Genomic DNA, 23,737 nt, shown 5'->3' with positions numbered 1-23,737 from the left:
GGGAAAGACCCATTTTCATTCCCCACCACTAACACAAACCAGGCTAAAAAAAAAATGAATATGAGGTCCATTTGAAACAAAATGTGCAACAATTAGTGCTCCTAGATACATCTCCCCAGCTGTGTTCCCATGGATCTCACAAGGTTTTCTTCGAGAGCATTCAGAGTCCTGACCAAATTCCTGGGAACTACCACTTAACCTAACACTTTGTAATTGCTTTTAGAGTGTGAAGTTCACCTTTTTATCCATACACTCTGAACAGAAAATCAGCTATGCAATTTTGTACAAAATGGCACCCCAAGGGAGGTTTTGAATGTGCCAAAGTAGACTGTCTCGCAAGCAGTGCAGCAGTGTTTTATTTCTTGCTTCTCATCACACCTAAGCTGGAAGTAAAATCTCACTAGTGCCATTGTGGTACTTCAGTTTCTCCATCCAAGCAACAATGATGTAAAGAACAACTTAAAAAATGACCTTGTCTGCTCTTTTTCAGATGCTGAAGCATATCAATTTGGCGTTACTTTTGGTAACATTGAACTTTGCAAGGGCTCCTTCAGCCTACAGCTTGCTACAGCTACCCAAAGGGGATTGAAAAAAGGCATCCAAAAAGGAACCAAAGGCATAATCATGACATAGAGGAGAAGCTATATAAAGTCTAAATGCACCAGAAACAAAAAACCAAACAAATCTGTACACTCTCTCAGGTATTAGAAGTATATAGTCTGTAAAGAAGATTCTATAGTAAGGTAGAAACATATCTAACCTGGTCGACTGTACGTCGTAAGGTTGCTATCACTGTTTCCATTGCCAGAGGTGCAGCAGTTGATGGAGCAGTCATTGTGATTGTTCCCTGTGTTAGGCCAAGTATCTGCTAGCCATGGCTGAGTGGCTGGTTCACTGATGTTTAGGAGTCCTGGCCTTTAAAAACAAAGCTTGGTCATTTCAAAAATTAAACAAAAGCATTTTCACATTGCAGTTATAGGTTAGATATTACAAAATAATATCACATATTTAAAAGCATAAGCATTGGAAAATACAGCTTGCTTCAATTATTTAATGGTTTCTAACCTCCTGTATAACCTGATACTTGCTAAGACACTCTGAAGTGAACAGCCAATGACAGCATCAATCCAGTATGTGGAACTACACATATACATTGGTGTGCAACCTTTACCTGTCACTTCTTTTTTCCCCTGGGAAGGTTTTATTTTTCTGTCCCTTCTCCCTTTCTTAAAGAAAGCAAAGTAAAAATGGGGAAATTGGCAAGTTAAACAAACAAAAAATTCACACACGGAAGCGAGATTGATACGTGGAAATAAGAGCCGAGTTTGGATGTGAATACTCCCAGGTTCTTGGTGATTTATGAAGCCAAGTTCTCTCCACCATCAGATAGTGTTACTGTAGTGGATCAAAGGGAACAGCAGATTACAGAAACCTCTGTCACTTGGGAGTATTTGGATCTCACTAAGCATATTGAGTGTGTGATACATCTCTGTTAATGAGTAAGCCACTTGCTTAATCTTTATATGGGTGGAAGAGCAGCAGCTCCTAAGCAAATTTAAAGTAACAGCATATACTCAACACCTTTTAAAATATCTGGATATCAATGCTGCATTTGAAATAAAGTGTATTCCTGCCATTAGCAGAAAGAAATAGCATTCCTTGGCTTCCAAATTGCTGAATTTTTCTAGTGAGCATACAAGACTCTCGAATTCTTTGTAGAATCTTTGGTGCCTCTTCAGTTTCCACACTAACAATACAAGTCCCATATACTAGCATTCCTTAGCAACTTAAAATTGCCTTTGATAACTAAGGTGCTTTTAAAAATAGATAATTTTAGCCACTGACATATATATACGTAAAGGAATGTCTTTCATCACAGGATTTAACAGGCAAATTTCCTTTTGAAATAGTACAGGAACTAGTCTCCATAATATTAGATGTGATGCTCTTCAAAAATAAAATATGCTAATCCTCTTAAACAGCAAGTTGAGAATACAAACTGCATGCAGAAAGTTTTGTGGGATGTAGTCTGTCATTGCTGCAAGCTTAAGTCATAGTCTTAGAATGACATTTAGAAGATCTATACATGTATGTGTATATGTATTTCTGTACTGCATGTCATCTGACAATTTAACATGGGAGGTGATGAGGCTTGACTTACTGTCAGGCTAACAAACCAGCCAATACACGTACATTAAACAAGTATTTTTTGTAAATCTGAAATAAATTTATAGCTATGTAGTCCTGTGAGCAGGCCAACTGATTTAAAACACCCTGTTTTTTCTCTGCCACTTTGCTTTTACAATTAAACATCTTCAGGCATTTGGAGTAGACAAAGCCTTCCAGAACATTTTGCTTTCAGGACTAGTGTAGTGAATTTTGGATGGAGAGTTAAAAGTCCTTTGCTTCTAAAATTTACTTTGCATTCACACCTGCTGTCAGATAAGAAATATGGCGTGAGGTATATCAGCAGACAAAAACTACTAACTGGAGCCATTTAGGCGGAATTGTAGGCAAGAGATACTTGCATTGCAGCTCCATAGCCTGGTGATGATCGGAGATCGTAATTTCCAAAGATCTTTAACCTTTGCAGCAAAGCCCTTGAATTAGTGTATTGGGTTTGGGGTGGGGGTGGACTGGGCAAGTGGCTGTGTGGGTGCTTGGCTGCTGGCTGGAGTCAATCCAACTCATGGACCATAACTTGAATCTTGTCTAGGAAAGGGATTGCCACAGACTTTTTTTTTTTTCTGCATGACAGAACAGGGGATTATGTTGAAATATATCACTGTGACATTTTGAATTCTGAATAATGCTTTAACATGCTCACATAACTGCACTAGGCAAAATTGCTAAGCCTCTCCAAAACATTGCAAATATAATGTAAAAAGTGAAATCCTTAGGTTTGGAAATCAGAGGAAGGTTTTATATGTAAAAATAACTTTTCTTTTTTACATTGCAGAAGTATGTTTCATATTCTACAAAACCTGGTACATCACACATCCGATAAATGCTGTACATGCAAATGAACAAAGGCAGCATAGATGTCAGCCCCTTGAATCAATTACACTGCTAGATTGTGGCACTTATCCTTAAAACTAGGACAGTAAAAAATGAAGCTGCTTCTCTAGCAGCACCAAAATGACTGTATGTGATATAGACACTTCTGGGTTCATTTCTGTCCTCTGAGTCTATGCGAGTGTGCTTTGTCTAGCTTGTGCTTTGGGAAGGGCGAGACAGCACAGTGGCACAAAGAACACAAAGGATGTTAACTGCATACCTTTTTGAACAACCTTGTCAGGGAAAGAGAGGGTTCATCTCTGTTCTCTCTTATTTTCTCACTATCCTGGGGTGAAGGCAGCAACCCAGTGATTTACGGATTCGCCCACTCAAAAATCACATGGTAACTTGTTCTAGAGGTTTTCCTCTGTGGTTTTATGGCTACGACAACACAGCAGCATACAGTGCAGGACAGAGATACCTGCAACTGCTCCTAACATGCCAGGTTCAGCAGCAGCAGGAACAGCAGAGCAGCCTCACCTCTGCAAAACATTCCAGTAGACTGGGAATGTCTAATCTTATGCCTAATCTTTACTCTTACTGAATTTTTGTACAGTCTTGCAAATTAGGAATCACAAGATGCCACTTGTGAAACAGGAATTGATATAGGACTTTATTGCCCAACTGCTCCCTGAGATTTTAGCGTTTATTTCAGCATCAAGTCGAATCTCTGAGATGCTTAGAAAAAGTTATGCTTGAATGTGACCTAGAAAAAAAAAAGATGTGCTACTAAAGTGACACTGCTTGGACTTGCCTTTTTGCTAAAATTGTTATTTTGCCTTCTGAAGAAAACTCTGACTTTACACAGGAAATGCAAATTACCGGTTTGCCCATTGCCGTTCATTAAAGTAATGATATAAACCCAGTAAACATGTTTTACTTAAATCTTCAATCTGCAATGGGCTAGGTTATAAAAGCTGGGGGCTTTAGATTTAAAACCTGCTCCCTTCTCCTTCAGTGCCCCATCTCTTTTAAGTGATGCTTTAACTGCTTTGCATTCATAGCAAGATTTTGTCTTAAAAAGTCACCTTATAAGCCATTTATGTCTTCAGCAATTTTTTTCAAATAAACATTTTCTTTCTTTGTAGTATTTGCGAACCAGCTCTATTTCTTAATCTTCATAAATGCCACGACTTAATTACTTTTACTCCCTTAATCAGCTAGCAAGCCAGATCTTTATTTTGAAGTTAAACTGCTCCCTCTGCTGCTCATTTTTTGAGATACAATTTTTACAGGTTAACAAAGCTGAAAACATTGCAACGCATTCTTTGGAAACCAACCTAAAAATTCAAACCATACATCCTCCTTCTAAACAGAAAAATGACCAAAATGTACAAATTAATACAATAAATTAAAACATATCTTTGCAAGTGATTATTCTTCCATTACTCAAAAGAACAGTTATACTCCTAGCATCCTTAAATTTAGTTGCACACAATTTATAGCTTTATAAATAAAGCACATAATTACCTGCCTCCACTGCTTACGGCCTCTCCTCCTCTCTGATATGTTACTGAAATAATTAAAGATAAAAAAGGAAATAATTTAAAAATCATAAAAGACTCCTCAAATAGCAGTATTAAATTTGCCTTTGTTCATTTTAGCTGAGATAATAAACGTGCATTGATTATACATTAATCACTCTGCGAGCTATTCCTTCAAATGCAGGTTTATACATAATACTTGTGTTGCTTTATAACTGCTAGTCTTAGCTGCAACCCAGTTTTATATTTCAGTTCTGTTCCGAAAAACACAAAGACATGTATCGCTTAAAAAAGCAGGAAGCCATACATCAGGTTGAACTTATCCGTAACATAACTCTGCTGACTTCAGTGGAGTTACTCTGTGGAAGAATTTAGGTCATGTATTTATTTCCTGAATGGCTAGATGTTAAAGCTTTGCTCTACCTTATTATTTTGGTAAGATTAAAGAGGTATCATGATTCTATAACAGACCTTACTTCCAATGTAAACAATGGCTCATTACAGCTGAACCTACTGCAAAAACACATGCTCCTTCTGAATGTTACTGCACTATACTCATGGAACAAGCAAGCTCTGAAAGTCCACAGGAGCTTTCCATTTTGTAACATTTTACAATGATATTTTTCAATCTAAAAAATTAAATGTATCTATCTTCATAAAAAATGTCTGGAAGAAAGAATACTTCCTAAATTAGAAAGAAAAGTTTTGCTTGCATATCAGTAGCATTACAACTAACAAAGTGGATGTCCACATGCATTTATTTATTGGCATGGATTGTATATCCTTCACCAGAAGCATCATGACTGAAAAGTTAGTTTTTAGGATGCAAATATTCAAGAAGAAACAGTGCTACAAATTCTGCAGATTTGCACTGCATTTGGCAAAGGGTTTAGGAGATTGCCTCCTTGCAAATGCTGATGGATTCTACGTTTTCCAACTAGGAATGTGTTGAAAAAAAGCAGCCAAATTCTGCTCTTTAGAAGAACTCCAAACTGGAAGTCTGCAAGAGAGAGATAAATGCTGGCAGTAATTACAATAACAGGATTAAAATGTAGGATGCACTGCTACAGGTTAAGTCTTTTACTGTAGGTAATGCTAAAGCAGAGGGTCTGGTTCCATTTAAAGTCAATGGAACTAATGACTGGGATCCTGGATTGAAAAAGGATTTTTTTTTTCCTTTAAATGTTTTACATTTTTTTTTTTTTTTTTAATTTCTCCTTTAAAATCTCAGTGCTATTTATTTTGCAGCTCTGACATATCTTATAGAGCCCTGATATTTTCTCTTAATGTTAAGAATCCAACTGAGAAAATATATGTTAGCTAACCTACCAACCTCTGCATAATTTCCATAGTGTGCTACAATTGTGATTGCAATGGAAGCCCTCTGTTAAGCCAATTACAGTAATAGCAAAATAATCATAGTTTGAATTAGTCTCCACCGTGAATCTCAAAGGACTTCAGAAATATTAAGGGCCATTCTGACTCACGCTGAACAGTAAGGAGCTCCACTGAACATAACAGGATGACTTTGGAAACAAGATACTATTTCATGTGATTAACAGCACGTGGATAAGAATCTAAGCCGCTACAATTAGGTCTGTGTGGATGAACACAGACAGCCATGAGGTTGCTTCATCTGTGGTGCAACTTAGAGGGATGTAACTCAGCTCCTGCCCAGAGGCCAAATTAGCCCAGTGCTGATTTTGAGCTAATGGGAGTCTGCAGAGGAGGGGGCAGGTGGCTTTTACCATGCTTGGATATACGTGTCCTGCAAGTCTCATAGATCTCTTGTGAAAATAAGGGATTTAGAACAAAGGAGGAAGAAACAACGTGTCTGCTCACTCGGGCTGTAGCTAGAAGCAATGCCGAATATATTGTATTGCATCTGCTGCAGAGGAGGAGCCGCTGAGCTGCCGGACAGTGGGACCCACCGAACGTCAGAATGGAAAGGCGCTCATGGACTTGGGTGGGCTATGGCTCAGGTTACATCATTTTTTGTATGTTTCCAAGTAAAAAGAAATAGAATATGATTTTAAACCCACCCTGAATTTGAGATGCATCTCAGTTTATGTAGAACGGGATGATTATTTTAAGATTTCATTGCCCAAATGCAGTTTCAGGCAGCAAGCAGAGAAACCTAACTGCTACAACACTTCGATTTTCTGTATTTTCCTAAGCAGACGAGTAGTAGGACACTGGTTTAATGCAGATTCAGAGGAAAGAAAAGAAGCAAATGTTTCACCAACTATAATCCCAGTAATTCTTTTCAGGTCAGCATCTGGGCTCTGCTAAACCATTCTGCGTCCATCAGAAGCACCTTCACATCGCTAGATGCAGAGGCCACACCACTCCATTATGACACTAAAGAGAGCCCAGGCTGTACAAACTGATGGGCTCATGCTACGAAATGATATGCTTGCATCAAATGGTATGCTACAAAATGGTACACACGAATGGAAAAAAAGTGTCAGCTACAAGGCAAATATACACTACTAAGAGAACAAAATAATATCTGTCATTAATGAAATTGTTTGAAAAACCTTCAGAACAGCTGGGCTGGTTATGTCAGAAAAAGAGAAACAGTACCACAAACACATGCTAAAGTAACAAAGAAGGGGGGAAAAGTGCAAATATATACCTGTTGGTGTGAAGGTAAAAGACGGGACTGAAAAATCAAAACAAAATACAAACTGGTTATTAAGCTGAAGAGAGAAAGGGAAACATACCACATTAGTATAAATCTAGCAGACAGCTGAACATAAAACAAATGTATATAACTAACCCAGTAGTTCAGTCACATTGATATAGAAATATAATTAAATTTGCTATTCAGAAAGAAGCTTGTCTCTGCAGGTACTACTCTGGGAAAAACAACAAAAAAAGGCAGCTTGATATTCTATTGTGCTCCTGAGGGGACTGGACTGTGGTTTAGCCTTTAAAATACCCCTCCGTTTGGTATTTTAAGTCTTCCTGAAAATCCTAACACAAACAAAACCCCTACACTGTTAATCATTCTAGAATGCAGAATGACGAATTCCGTAACAAAGCCTTATCAAAGTCCTATTGAACCTTATCTGCAGTTCACTAAGTAAATGCTCATTACACTGAACTAATAGGCGCACTTAGGTATTCAGTGAGGAAATAATAATCATATAAAGGAACAAAGAGAACTGCTGTTTTACTGTCTCTGAATCAAGAATGGCACCAACTCTCACTGTAATAAAGTCATTAAAACCTGCTGCAGCAATTAATTTTTGTTTTCATAGATGAGAAAACACAGTTGTTCCTTCTGAAATAACCACTAAAAAAACATAAAAAATCTCCCTAAATGTAACACCTTTCTACCTTTCAACCCTTGGCTCTGAGAGGAAAAGGTTAACAATGGAACAACGACATTGCTTGACAATCTTCACTCTTGCAGCTACTATAAATCCTGTTTGGATCAATAGAGTCTCTAATCCAAATACAGAGCACCAGCGTCTTCTCTTCCTATTAGCACATGCTCCCCCTCCTGTTGACAAGACAGCATAGTTTTTCTTTCACTGATGGGCAGAAAAAAGCTAACACTGCCCTTTTCAATCTAACGAAAGCAAAGACAAATCGTAGAGAAACAATAAAATATTCACTCAAAGTAGCCTTGAGACAGAATTTGATGAGTAAACCTTGCACAGAGAAAAAAGGTTCTGGCTAAGATAACAACTGCTTAATCTAATTTTTACAATAACTGCGGTATTTGGGGGGAGTTCAGAGTGCCTTGTTATAGCATAAGATATGCTGTAGTTTCCCCTTGCTTTTACCAAGCCAATTTATTTCCAGGGATATGACACTAAGCAAAAAAAAAGAAAAATCTCTGAGCATTTGCCCAATTCAGGCTTCATTTGTAGCAGAGCTCTTTATCTTGGGAATTCCATTGTATTTTCTTGGAGCTAGGCCTTTCACACAGTCAAGTTTAATTTAGCTACATTCAAAAATACAGAACTATAGTAGCAAGCTTTCATTAAAATAGAAGGTGCATTTAAACCAGAGCTATTCAAAAGAGAATCAAATGTCTCAAAATTAATTCGCAATCACAAGGACGTGAAAAAAAAAAAAATCTTAAACTACTGTCTCATTACTTTCCTGTGAGCCAAGTACTAAACCTAGTTTGGTTTCTTAAGGAGCTCCGGAACAGATGAACAGAGGTTCAACTAAATGAAATCTTTATCACTACAACATGAAAGAACAACTTAACTCTCAGAGCTTCTATTAATAAACTCTTCTGAGTGTGTAAGACTGCTAGCACAATATGTATGTGTGGGAGTAGTGAAGTAGTTTAACAGATGTCAGGCCTGAAACTAAACATAAAAATATATAAATAAATGCAAGACTGAAGAAAGCTTGGGCTTGTGGTGATGACTTGATGCACTGCGGAGTGGCAAACTACTTTGCAATTTATATTTCACTAAAGATGCCTTTTTTCCTTTAAGAATACTTGATAATGGAGAGGCAGACCCTACTTTTCTGTATGTTTTCATTAAAATCCCCACCAAATTACACAAAAGATATTTTTGCAGATATTGAAAAATACAGCTGTTTTGAACAATAGCTGGTGTCATTAAAGTAACCATTTTTAAGGACAAATTGTATGCCTCTTGCTTAATCATAGCTGCTGCTGAAAGCATAGTGATGTTAGTTTGATAGAACTGTAGAAAGGCAGTATGGCAGCATGCTATTAGTAAAACAAAACAGCGCAGGCCAATGCAGCAGTGTGTCAGGGTCTGTCTTATCTAAGAAATCTTGGCGGAACAAAATCAAAGGTGAAATGCATCCGTGACTCCTGAGGTTACAAATCTGCTACAACCACCGTGCTTGAAGCCTACGGCAAGCATTGATACTTCAATAGCCCAGAGGACACACAAACTAACACTCCAGAACTACTTCCATGTTCCCACTTGCTATTTTCAGCAGTGCTTCTTTTTCCTAGCAGCACACTGCTACTGCTTAAAAACGTTTGTTTCATATTTTCCTATCTATCTTGCTCATCACCCATTTGTTCTTGAAGGAACTAAAGAACATAAATCTCATGACACCTTTCATTCATTAAGTTGTGTGCACCTTTTAAGTCTAGGTCTACCTTTTGATTGCTAAATAACAAACATTCTCCCTCTATGCCTTCGAAAGCAGGATCTTCCATTTTCTGATTTGTTCCAGAATTTAGGGTTCTTACACTATGAGTGCCTATGAGGTACCGCTTTGAGATGTAATGAACTGTAGCTTATTGAATTCAGTTTCAAATTTGGGGCTTAATCAAAAGATTATTTAATCAGAAGAAATCAAAATTTTATTCTAGATTTTCCAGGTAGAGATTCTAGTTTTGTCTGTTGCAGAGTATACTGTAAGGCACTGCTTGCCCACCAACAAGCTGATATAAAATGTATTAATAACATAAAAACGAAGAGTGCTTCAAGTTAGTCCCACTGCTACCATTCTAACCAAATGCAGATACAAGATAGCGCCAGAATTCAGTCTCAAGGAAGGGTCTCACCATAGCATTTATGAGAGAGTCTTGGAAAGTATTATTGACTGTTGTGCTTTCGCAAACAGCCACTTCACCACATCCCCCTGGAACACAAGGAAATTCAAGTACACACACCAAAAGCGTTACTGTTCTTTACACCACTGTTAGTACTCTTAGCAGCAGGCAAAAGACCGCACAGGAGGGACAATGAACTATCGTCCACTTGGCTTCTTTTCAGAGGGCACAGTGTCAGGTAGCAAGGGCATATGGGAAGCTCCCAGCCTTAAATCCATCTTTACATTTCTCAGTTGTAGGAGCATCTTTACGAAAAGCTAGTCTACATGTTTTGCTAAGGGCTTATGCTTTAAAGCCAGGTTTAACACGTAATGTAAATATTGCTGCTTTCAGCATTGGCTCCTGATCCACATTTCCTGAAGGTACTGAAGTAATTTCATAATTTCTGCATTGAGTCTTAGAAGAACAAGAGACTGATGATAACGTAAATAGTCAGTAAACAAGCATTCAGCAGCCAGTGGACTAAAATATATAAAACGGCACCTTTTCTGATACCAGCGTAAGTACTAGTGAGTCCATTTCGCTTCTTCCGGTGGCGATATAACCAGATGCTGAAGACCATAAGGATAATCCAACAGGCTGCACCGATTCCCGCAATAAAGGCAGGCTGCTTCACTACATCAGAAATCTGCTGGGCTAAACTGACTTGATCTTCTGAAGACACAGGGTTTCCATGAGAATCTGAAAAAAAGGCACCCAAAAAACGCAGTTTATTTGAATGAGCAACTGTAAAAGGAAGCGTGAAAAGAACAGAAGTAACCGTAGTCCAGTTTTTCAAGGTTTTTACTTTAGCAAAGCAACACTTGGCTCGGAAAGTCACCAAAGAACATAGCAAGTAGAAGAAAGCTCAAGTATGAAACATTGGTAGCCTGTTCTTAGAGCTTTGCGAACATGTAGAAGTCAGCTACCCAAACACCCACCTTCACAACTGAAAATCACAAAAGAATTACAAATTCAAAGTACGTTGACATGAGGCTGATATTGAGGGATACGTTTTAATTTAGTAGTTCCTGACAGATGACTTAAAACTTTTATTACATGGTCTAACTTACTCTTCACAGCATCTCACTTTGACCTCAAAAAAAAGAGAATGAATATTTAAAAGTACATAAAGAGATAAGAGTACAAAATAACCAATCCCGCCCTCTTGATGTGGATGAAAATACTAAAGGATAACTAAAACAGGAGTTATGAATTGACAAAAATAGTCATGCAGTGTCATAATTACTGAACAAGCAGACCTTTTCAAAACCAGTTTATCCTTAAGTATCTCACATCAAAACAAAGAACACGTATTTTTCCACACAGTTTAAATGTTTTTTAATAGAGCAAGCATTCTTACAAGTATCAGTCTCTTCTGCTCTTTCTGTATTGAACTTTTGCAAGAACCTTCTAGGAACAGCAGTAAGAATATTCAGTCAGTGACCGATGCTTTCTAATTGAAATGAAGGAACTCAAAGACAAAACACTGCCTTCCTATTTTTTTTGCCACTACAGTGAATGCTTACTGGAAATTTCATTACTGCACAGGGTGAGGGTAAGAATTTGAAACCTCTACTCAGAGCGGATATTGCTTTACACAGTCCACAGCTCAGTCTTTGAAATACCTATTTTTATTCTTGTGTAAATCCAAGAGTTAGTTGTTTTTTACTATGGGTAGTGATATCAGATTCAGAATGAAATTAGTGTTTTATGGAGAAAGGTGCTGTTATTAATTCTACTAATATAAACTATGTAAGAAATGAAAATCTATTTACTTAACCTACAGACTAAGGAGTGAAAAGGTGTTTTGTTTTGGTTTTTTAATGATGACGTCTTGCATTATTCCAAAATAACCCTAAATAAAATATAAGAAACTGCAATACAAACAGGAAATGGAGTCACAACAAATCATATGAATAACAGACCTCCTTTGGAAAATTATATGTTTTAGAATGGGAAATTGTTAAATTAATAGCAGATTCTTCCAGTGAATGATTCCAGATTACAGTTTTTGCAACACTGAGATCAAATACCTATTTTGCCAAGGTACCATCACTGCCTTTGACTGCTACCTTATTGGAAATTTTATTTCATATTTCAGGTTCTTTTATCTTCTGTGATCCTCAGTGCACTGCCTAGTCTGAAAGTTCACCAGACAGACTCATTCTTTTCTTACTAATACGCCCTTTGTGTCTGCCGGGTTTATAGATTTCATGCCTATTTGGGCAAGGTTAAGATGGGTTGCTGCAGATTTTATGGAGACAGCCAAGTGAAGTGCCATACAAGTGGCCAGATGGGCTTAAACGTATAAACTATACTGTGACCAATGAATTAAATCTGTCACTCCCTATCTCATCTTTTGTATCTTTGCAGCTGAGGGCATATTAAGATATGAAAACTTGCATCATCGGTCTCTTTGCAAAATGAATAAGCCTGCTATTTCTATACTTTTAAACAGCTACGCTACCTTGCACATCGTAACAGAAGATTTCCAGAGAACTTATGGCCCTGAATAAATTTATTTCTCTGATCCTTGGAATATATATATTTAAAAAAAATAAATTTGGGGAACAAATAAGCACAAACTCAAAAGTCAAATAAGACTGGTTTTTGAATATATCAACAATTAAGTCATACAGAAGGATAGGACTTTCATACAGACAAACATTTAGCATTGCTCAGTCAATGCATGTCTGAAGATTACAAAACAGTGAAGAGTCTCTTCGAACATTTATTGTCCTAATCTTTGATTAAGGTTCATTTCATGGTATTATTTTGCTAGCCACTGCACGCATAAGAACAGTAAAATAATATATTTGCTTTTAAGAAACTAGGTTTCTGGCAAATTGTACATAAGTGGATTGTTAGAGACCTTACGCTAAAGTAGCTGCTATATATTTACACACACGGTGAAGAGAAAAATGTGTATATGTTCATATACAGTCATATAAACAGCATCATAGGAAAGAAGATGGAAGAGCTTTCAAGAGGCCACATTTTACCCATGTCCCGCCCCTCTTATAATTCAAAAATAGAATGTAAGCTAAATATAAGCCAAAGGGAATGAAATTTAGTGACCTCCTCATTACTAAAAATTTCCAGGAACAGTATCTTGGAAGCCTTGCTTTGAGAAGGACATCTTCCCTCTTCATTATAGTCCTGAATGATCAGTCATGAAAAAAGCTCTTGAACTAATTAAAGTACTTTTTCTTCATCTCAGGAAATTTCTGAAAGCTTTGACTGGGATATAAACGGTTCATAATCAACATTCTTGTTCCTGCTTGTGCTCCTTGGGGAGATGTGCCAAAATAATAAGTGAACATAAACATAATACGGCAAAGCGCATCTCACTGCCAGAGCAGCAGCCGCAGCATTTAATGTAATTGAAAGTGCCTCGGAGTTGTTGGAGCAGGCTGATCCTGCAACTCCCTGAAACCAGCATATTATCACAGTGACTCATCCCTTCTTCTACCCCAAAATAAGAGCTTTCTTTTTAATCACAGATAATGTTGCTATGGCTATTGCTCACAGGCTACCCGATCTGACCGTCTCCAAGCTCCAAGTTTCAAACTTCAAAGACAAGTCATTAGAATTTACATCAAGAAGAACTTGGACGTCTAACTCTCTAATGTTAAATATTCATATGAATAATAATAATGATGTAAAAACTATCGTTTAAGATATTAAAAGATTAATACACAATTGAGGTTGGGATGCCAAAGACTCAAAAAAAGGACAGGAAATTCCAGGTTCACAGGTGTGCAAGCAACCCTAACTTTGCCTGTACATCTACAATCTATGGAATGGTACTTTTCCACATGCCTGGCTCATTTAACATACAAAATGTACAGAAAATAAGTTGGAAGATCTATGTTTTGTTGACATTGCTAATTCTGGCAATTCAAAACTTGCAAAACACCTGCAACCTGCAACATAATATCTGAGTGTTTCCTCAAATATATGTGCATGATGCAATATGAAAATTATTTGGTAAGGTATCACTAGGTTAGGAATATGCTATTTTGTCTCCTTTCAGTTATATGTTTCCAAAACTAGAAAAATATCAATTTTGTGTTTCATTCTTTTAATATACAATTTGAGGAGAGAGCACGGAACTGGTTTGTAAGGTCTTGCTGCAAGGGGAAGAAAAAAAAAAAAGATTACTTTCTTCAAGTCATTTGAAGGCCAAAAGACACAAAATATCAACAAAAAACCCTTAAAACGATCACAGTAGATGTACTTCAAGGGCTGACAGAATGAAATCCCTGAAGGCATGCTAGCTAGTTCACAAATCACATTTCCTAAATGAAGCAATTAAAATACTAAAGATTCAGTGAGATTTTCCTGTTTTGTACACTTGAGACATCCACTGGTTGAACAACGCACTCAACATTTATTATAAATGTGCAGACGTCTCTTAATAAATAACCGCATATCACATATTAATACAAATTATGTGTTTAAGAGTAACATTAACTGCAGTTGTGGAGTTTCTCAGAGTTGGTATCCTGGAGAAACTATGTTGCAATATGTTCCAATTTCACTACTTGTTTGTCAGCCAGCACAGATAACAGCGCCGAGCTACACCAGGTTGTATCCCATCACTGTACAAAAGTTAGGCTAGAGATCAGCAAAAAATAATTTGTTGTGACAATCCTCATCTTTCTGTACAGAGCATTTTTGTAACCAATGTCCTGAAGTTACATGCTGTGAGAAGAAAAAAACTTCTACCAAAATTCTTCAGTTTTTTTTTCTCCACGGCACAGTATTATAAGCACAGTATAGTGAGCTGTGGCTATCTCTCATGAAATACCATTTCTTTCCTTAACACCGAAGCTCTTGCGGTCCTTCATTATGTAAAATATCAACTTTTAAAACAAACAAGTGGTTTTCGATCCCTTGGAAACACACAGAAAGCTTTAAAAGGTCATTCAAAAGCCAAGAGGAAAATTCAGAAGCCCCAAAGGGAGTGTTTTAAGAAGACGCATGATTTTTCAGTTGATCTCATGATTTTAAACACTGAAAGGTGATTTTTTAATAACAAGCAAGTATATTGTTGGCTTGTCCCAGGTGGCACGGGAAGCCTGGGGTACCGCAGCTCAGTGAGCTGCTTCACATCAGCTGAGAAATGAAAAATGAAAGAGCTTGGAACTCACAATTTGTACCTGTCTTTGTAGCAGGTTAAGTGTGTGCACAAGGTCAGTTATCACAGCTCAGCTGATGCATGGGACGGCGATCGCACGCCTCAGCTCTCCGAGAATCTCATTTCTCCTGTCTGCCCCTCTTGTTCTGAAAGGCGACCTCCGACAGGTGAAGCTTCCTCCTGTCATCCACCTGGCTCAAACTCTGCCCAGGCATTTCTCATAGGCACAAACCCAAGAGCACCCAGCACAGCATGCAGACTCAATTATGAATTTGCTGTGTGAGATAGTAGGTTACATTGGGGAAAAAACACTCTTCTTGGATTCTTCAGAACCAGCAACAACTTAGTTTCATTTTTCATATGGAAAACACAGATGATAGACACTTGATTTTAATGAAAAGTTATTTTAAAAACCCCAAAAATAAAACAAAAAAAAACTCTGAGTGAATATCTAAATCACACAGAATTCTTAGTTTAAAAACAAAACAAAAAAACCAAACCAACCAACCTACCAAAGAAACAAAAAGGAAGGATTGTACTAATTCAGATATCAGGAGAAGATTTCCTGAAGGAATCGCTGAGATCAGTGACAGAAATGTCAAAACTTGAATTGTCAAACACTGAGAGAGTCAGGACTCTTTCAAACCTTCTAAAAGTAGCATCCTTGGTCCTCTTTCCTCCCCCCTCTCTGGCCTCCCTTCCCTTTCTCTGTAACCATGTAATTTATTGCTGGTGAAAAGTGCCAATTGATGACATCAACAAATTAATTTTCTTTCTTCAGAAGAGCTACCAGAAAACTGCAGTGTCTGCTCCACCCCCGTGCCGGGAGCACATCCAAGAACTAAGAATGTGATTCCTTGCGGGGGCTGTAAGAGAACTTGTATCACAGGGTAGAGTTAGGTGAACTGCAGCCATTCTTCTGCCTTGATGATTTTAGGTTGGTCTTTGCTATTAAAGGGTACTCCCCTAAAATGTAAGTACTAATTTTCAGCAGCCTCTTGCAGTTGCCAAAAGGATTGCAGCACTGTCTAGGTATTTCTTTGTGCTGCTTTTAGCGGCGTGGATCTCCACAAGACTCCCGTCTCCAGGTCTTTGCCATGTAACAACCAAAGTATGGGATTTTTACTACAGCATATGTATATGTGGCTATGCCACTTAATTAGAAGCAAGAGTACAGACTATGATACCAAATCCAGCCACAAGGAATTACATGGATTCTACCAGGCTTGCACATTTGAATACCCTCTGAGATGTGGGATTGCTTCCTGCCTTCTAACAGAGAGTCAGTAAGGGCAGGAAACCAGAAGCAGGTAAAAATCTTACCATGAGAGAGTCTCATTTGTTTCTTTTTTCACTTAGCAAAACACTACAGTGATTAAGTTCAATTATGAAACTCACCTTCATTTAGCATTTTCTTATCAAGGAAAAGGGGGAAAAAAGTGTTTACAAGGTCTTTGGCTTTGAACACCAAAGTTACCCCATTATTTTACACTCATACGCCTCAATAATTTAAATTTTCAAAATCTAACCTATATAGAACAAATTTGGCATTGACTGGAAAGCTGGCTGTAGGAAACTGTGAACGGAAGCTGGCTGTAGGAAAGAACAATCCAAAAAATAACTATGGGATTTTGCACATATTAATGGAATGTCATATAAGCTGTATGTAATTTTGTCACAAATTCCTATTGATATAACTGTGAATCATATGGCTGTGCAAGTTAAATAAGTTAAAGATGACCTTCATCTTAATAACCATGGAAATGTACATGTAATTTTCCAGAGAATATATTAGTCATTCAGTCTTGTTTTCACCTGCAGGTACTATGGATTTTTAAATATAAAAAGTGAAATAACAAGGAAGATCTACTAATGATACAGGCAGAAATAGGACACAAAGTCCAAAGCAACACACTGAGCTTACTTTCACAATTATTTACTGTAATGATAAGGTATATTGACACAGGCATACTGGTAAAGTGGCATATGACTATACCTAAAGGTATTTTAAATAATCTTCAGCTAACCAACAGCAAAGATGCATTTCTCCCAGATACATCCAGGAGCAAAGCCCCTGATCTGCATTTATGACAGAGAGATGTTTGGTTTAAATAAAGTTAGAAGTCAAGATTATTGCATATAAGTTGTGTACCTCTTTTTCCTGTACTCAGGTTATTTACTAGCTTCTACACATAACTGATACTGATTGTGCCTAATTTTAGTGTGCCCTTGTTTTTTTTGCTTCAACAAAGAAAGATAAAATCTGATCAAGACAAATTAGATCCCGAAACTAAAGTGAGCCAAAACTTAGTGACTCAGACTCCCCTACATGTTTTATTATACCAGTCTTAAGTGTGAAAATTCACTTTGAAAAATCAATATGCAAAAAGCATTGCTGAACCGAGAGATTAACAAAACCTGTGTTGTTATGATCCCATCTTTACTATGCAGTTCTAAGGCAAGTTTAAAACCAGAAATGCCAAAATCCTGCTATTCTAGGGATCAAGTAACACTATCAGTGTTTCAGTTGTCTTGAAAGTACTTCTGATGCCATAAAAGACAAAAGCAAGCAAACAAAAATCACTGAAACCAATAGGTAGGATTACTAGCAGGCTTACCTAATTGGATAAACTGCGGATCACTTTTCACTCCAGGTCCTGCCCCGGTACTTGCTGCCACTTCCACGCTGTATCGAATACCAGGAACTAGGGAGGGGATGACTACAGAAAGGGTGGAACCGTCTACCGTCTTGTTTATATGGTATCGACTTTCATTGCCAAGACACCAAACCTGCAGAGAAGTAAGCGCATGGTATGTACAAATGTTCAAAATTCAACACCAAAGGATATGTGGAAGGAAGGATGACACATTCCTTTCTGCTAGATAAAGAAATTTAGCATGTATCACTACCGTAACATCTGCAGTCATGGATTTCTGTCCTAGGCACTGTGCAGATACTGAAAAGACACTTCTTGCTCCCAAGAGCAGCTCCAACTACTAGAATTAGTTGATGGGTTTATTGTAATTAATTTACAGTTCAACCAGTGACTTTGTGCTAATAAAACTAAAAGCATCAGTAAAACAGAACAAATAAGGGAAGCCTGGTAGCCCAGAATCATTCCCATAACCAACAAGGTAAGAGCATTCAGTTAAATGAATTTACAGTTCTCTTCATCAGGAAAATGAAGGCTTTCTTCACTCAAGTGCAAGGGCAAGTCTTTCACCACATGACATCACAAGAGGATTGATGTCACACTGGAATCCAAATGTTACTATTTTTTGTTTTTGAATGGCAGCAAGAGGCAAAGATTGAGCAATATGCCATCTTCTGTTGAGAGACAACAGCATGGTATCAGACCTCAGTTTTCAGATAAGATCAGGACAGAGGTCCAACAACTTCAATTCACCACTTTATAAATTAGATCAGTGATAATAAACGACTGGAATAAACAATATGGTGGAATATTTTCATCTCTTTAGGCCCGAAGCATTGATGTGGGAAATGCTTTTAAGAGTATGGTTGAACTCCCAATTGCTATTAAAAGTGAAGTAGCCACTAATCTAGATTGGCCAAAAAATTGATGAAGCTGTGTTGATTTCCTTTTCCACACATGTATATGCTCTACAATGAATATTTATCAGGGATATTAGATTAGTTAAATTCAGTACTTTATCTGTAAAGAAGCAAACTTTCCTGAGAACAGCAGCATTTCTGAAACTATGCCGATTGCACATGGGATGGAAGATTTAACTTCTGACATATGGAACTCCTAAAAGACTTAGTACCCAGATAGTTGCTCTTAATCCCTCATGCAATTCTGTCGCTGTGGAGGTGGCCGGGTGAGTGAACTAGAGTTTCAAATATGGAACAACTGCTGGGGCCGTTTCTGTAGAGCCCTTTCTGCCAGGACACTGGAAATTTTATTTTACCTTCAATGTAAGACCCTTTTTCCTTCTCTGGATGCCAAGGACTGAAAGAAGGCTAGTGGGACACTGTGTAGATCTGAAATGTATTTTAAGCTCCTTTGAAATTTAATCCAAACACAGCATATACATAACTGCTGCTGCAGAGCAGGTCAGAAGACACAAAGAGAATACCATCTCCTTTTTATATTCTGATACTAAATAGAAACTGTCTCAGTCAGTAGTAGCATTTTAATTATTAGTAGTATTACTAATACTGCTCTTAAATGCTACAGGACAGTCCATGAAAATGCTCTAATGTAAATAAGAGCTCGAAAAAGTGAGGAACAAAAGATTTACATGTACATTTTGACTTATCCTGTTTTCACAGAAATTGTTACTGACACCTTGTACAATGGTGTATGTGCAAACCATAACACAATTTATTATGTACTTGCAATTACGCACTACTAATTCATAAAAATGTTTTGTTCTTAGGCACTCGAATACATGGAGAAATTAAAAAAACCAAGAATGCTAAGTTGTTTTTGCCATACGATATTTGATTTTATATCTAAATAGGCAAGTGAACACAAACTTTTAGAATGTTAGGAAGAAAGGAGGAATTCAAATTATAATAGACAGATAAGTGAAGAAACAATCAGTATAACAAGAGAATTTCTAACTTCATGCTAGAGGAGGGAATGCCTTCTCCTGTGATGGGAATTTCTGCATTTTTGTGTGTGCTACTGAAACTTCTTCAATTAAGATGGTATCCTCCGTCCTATTTATTTTATCCTTTAATTACAGTAAGTAATTAGATCTGAGCTGCTGAGAAAACAAAGAACTCCCCCGCATATTTGTACCTTTTTTCTGGGAGAAAACAAAGGAGATAAAAAAATGAGGGGGGGGAAGAGAAAATTTTAAAAGTTTCCTATTTGTTTCAGTTTTTTTTCTTGTTATAAGTTCTTAATCTTAAATCACTGGTTCTGCATACATTTAGATTTTAGACAAATTGTTAATTATGTATAGCAACTTAAATAGTAGCAACATCCATATTCATTGTGTCTCTTTTGTGTCCATGGTGAAAATCATGAAGGAAAATAATAGCACTCACACAACAAATGTAGATGGAAAATGTGCCAGTGTGCCATCTACTGCTACACAAGCATTACAAGATGCTTCCTCCTACACCTGGTAGCCTATTACCTCTAAATGCCAGGAGGTATATTAGGTATTACATCCACTTGGAAATGTGAATTTCCTGACTTTTATTGTTTTGTCCTTACAACCTTAACATTCCTCTGATGCAGTTTCTTGATGGAAATAATTCCATCTCTTCAGCTCAAAGTCTGCCTTTAAATAAAATAACTTTGTGTTATATATTTAAAACTAAGCCATAAACTGATTTTTTTACCAGTTGACCTGGTTCTGAAAGGCGTTTTATTATTCTAAATTGACCATGACGCTTAGTGATCTCTTCCCTTTCCCTTTTCTCCTGAGGAAAAAAAAAAAAATAGCAGAATGAGTTCTGATGGCTAGGCATGTATGCCTATAGCACAGTGTTTTAACCTGAAAAAATAGTCAAGCCATTCTCATTTGAAAAAAACCTTCTCAATAATGCACATTTGAAGGAGACTGAAACCAAAGATCCTGTCTCTCCGTGGATATAAAGCTTACTTGATAACCACATTTAAAATATCTGTAGCTTGCTCAGGAAAAATAAGCTTCATTTACTTTGCTATATAAATTATTACAAAACAATCTGAACGAAAAATATATACAGTATATGTTGCTAAACAAACATCAAATAATGAACATTTGAAAATGTAGTTACAATTTGTTAAAAATTAAATGGCATAATGAGAGCTGTACTTGTGTGAAAGAAGAATTTCTATACACTAAATACATACAGTATTATACAAGCACATTCTTTACATGTAAGTTTTCGATTTGTTTTAACTACCCAGTTACGCATAATTTACTCAGATCTTAACATTGTTAATTATTATCCCTGAGCTTTTCAACTCATTAAACCTGTTTATATTTATTACCTCAGCCAATGTCTTTGAGTCACAAAACAGTTCTCAAACTGGTACGGTTCCCTCTCTACTTGGGTGCGCATTTCTCAATTTATAATGAAGGTAAGAAGGTAGTTGTTTTAATTAAAAGTGTTGACCCCTAGCTTTGATTTATGGAGGCTGTTTTAATTGCTTTCTACCATCTAGAGAGAATTACTAAATATGGAGTTTGAATCAAAGAAGGGATTTTCTACCTCCTTTGCGCTGACTAACCAGTAGATGGAGCTGAGCACCCACAAACAGACTGATCTGTCGGCACCTGGACAAGAGCCCCTGTGCCAGGGGACCACAGGGTGCCCTGTACCTTGTATTCCTGAACCATCCCGTTCTGGTTGTCCTCGGGGGGCGGCTGCCAGGTGACCACAATTGCTGTCCCGTTCCCATCGTTCTTAGTCACTGAAACGCTCTGAGGTGGAGCACTAGGAGCTGTTTGTTTGGAGAGAAGGATTGAACGGTTAAGTTCGTTGTGGAGCAGTGAGCTTTTTTTACAAAAAAGCTGGTTTCTGGGCTACACAAATGCATTCTTTTATGCCTTACCCTTCATTAAGGGCAATTCTTGTCCACGAGCTAAAATGATACACAAGGAAAGCAACATGAAACTGCAGCCAGGCTGCTGAGTTTTGCTGCGGTCTCGCTGTGCAGGACAGGAAAAGTCACACTGGTCATGAGACCCTTCAAACCCAGATACCCGTTACCTGAATGCCAAAGTCCTGAGCACTGAATTCCTCATTGGTCTCAAATCACCTCATCCAGGATGAACAGTTTTGAAAAATGAAGTCTACAAATTGACTCCAATAGAATGCTAAACCTCAGTTCCTCTAGTGTGTAAATAATAATGAGTAAATACAAAACTTAATAAAATCAGGACAGAATGTGTTAATATTAACACAATTGTAATAAAAACTGCTGTTTTGCATTTTAAGTATCTTTCTAAAAACGAGCTACTTAGGATGAATGCAGTTAAGCACACCTCTCAGTCACCTACGGCAGTAAGCCAGAGCTATGCATTTATACTGGAGAGGGAAGCGAGAAAAGGAAGGGTATCACCTCTCAACAGAGACACTGAAATCCCTATTCAGAGACACTGGCCATCTCATATGCTTATTATGCCAGAGCAGCAACAAAAGGAACAGCTTCATCAGCCTCCTCTTTTCAGCATATGTATGAGATGGAAATACTTAATTTAGTTCACTATATCTCTTGCCCTCAGTCATCTTTTCATTTTGTCTTACTGATTGATCCAGATATGAAAGCCTTCTAAAAATGTGGCTTCCATTCCCTCAGTTACAGAGCTTTGATGATTTCTGTGGTGTCTGCTATCTACTCAAGATAGTGATTAGTAAGTGCTTGAACCTGACAGAAGTCACTTGTGACCAGACCCTGAACTCAGCAGGGAGGAGAGCACACTGCAGTGAAGATAAAAAGGCTATTTCCCATTGTGTGTTAGAGAGGATTTTTGCACATCCCTCTCTCTCTGTCTCTCGTGCCTGGTTCTGAATATTTACTTCTGTGTCACCAAACAATCCACCTAATGATCAGCCCAACACAGTCTCTGCTGCCGCAGATTGCTGTTCTCAAACAGTGTGCACTTCAAACAAAATCAAATAATGAACATATCAGAGGAAAGCAGGCCAGATGAATACTTCAAAAAGGAAAGATGAAGAGAGTTGGGATCCTACTTGCCTTCTTCCAGGGTCTTTGCAAATTTCACTTCACTATCTGCTCCCTGAAACTCATTAAAAAAAGGGCGGGCCTTGATTTCGTAGTTTACACCTTTCCTCAGCTCAGGAATGATAACGCTGTTTTTGGTTGGAGTCCTCACTTCAAAGATCAACCACTCTGACTCTCCATAGGATGCTGGTGTAGGCCGGTACAGAATTTTATATCCTTGAATATATTGGGATTGCTGGTCCACCTGGCAAGACAGCAGAATACATAACACATACTTCAACAAATATGAACCAGGAATGATCTTTGTGACACTATGCAGGGTCCTCGGACTATCTGTTCATTTTACACAAAATAAACAACAGCGCCAAAGCGGATAAAGGCTCCTTGCATTACAGCAAATTACAGGCCTGATTCACAAGCGCATGAATCTGTTTGATGTTGGTAGAACTGTGCTGGTTTCCGTGGATTTATGAAGGCATTAAAGGAGGATAACGGAGCTGCACAATATACCCAGCTCCATGAAATAGGCATCCTTTGCATCCACAGAGCACCAGAGGAGCTCAGGACAGAGCAGGCTTCCGCCCTCCCGAGCCTGCTCAGTAGGGAGGGGAGCACATGAAGGAAAGGAGGAGGGTGAGGGCAGGGGATCTACAGCTCTGCAACTCAGGGTGATGAATAAGGAGATCAAAGAGACGGTCTGACAGCTCTCCCGAGGTGTCGAAGCTTCCTCAAATCCATGAAATGAGCACCACTTCCTGCCTGCTTCCTTCTGGAGAAAGGGAATTGTGAGGGCAGTCAGCTGGCTCTATCTCCATCACTGTGATTAGGCTGGGCTCTGTCCCAG

At 37.9% G+C, this 23,737-nt stretch overlaps 1 protein-coding gene across 1 annotated transcript in view; it reads right to left on the bottom strand.

The window, feature by feature from the left end:
- Positions 1-23,737, bottom strand: part of ROBO1 (roundabout guidance receptor 1) — a gene marked incomplete at both ends in the record, with an annotated part of 525,263 nt that overhangs the window by 24,949 nt on the left and 476,577 nt on the right. The window contains 7 exons of the mRNA XM_080358300.1: positions 761-915; positions 4,528-4,570; positions 7,180-7,206; positions 10,597-10,794; positions 17,857-18,028; positions 21,527-21,648; positions 22,906-23,137. Coding sequence (XP_080214426.1) covers positions 761-915; positions 4,528-4,570; positions 7,180-7,206; positions 10,597-10,794; positions 17,857-18,028; positions 21,527-21,648; positions 22,906-23,137 — 949 coding nt within the window. The remainder of the gene's footprint in view (positions 1-760; positions 916-4,527; positions 4,571-7,179; positions 7,207-10,596; positions 10,795-17,856; positions 18,029-21,526; positions 21,649-22,905; positions 23,138-23,737) is intronic.

This window comes from Nesoenas mayeri (assembly GCF_963082525.1).
Source record: "Nesoenas mayeri genome assembly, chromosome: 1".
NCBI lineage: Eukaryota > Metazoa > Chordata > Aves > Columbiformes > Columbidae > Nesoenas > Nesoenas mayeri.
The sequence above is the reverse complement of the archived record's forward strand: the minus strand, read 5'-3'. Positions and strand labels throughout refer to the sequence as shown.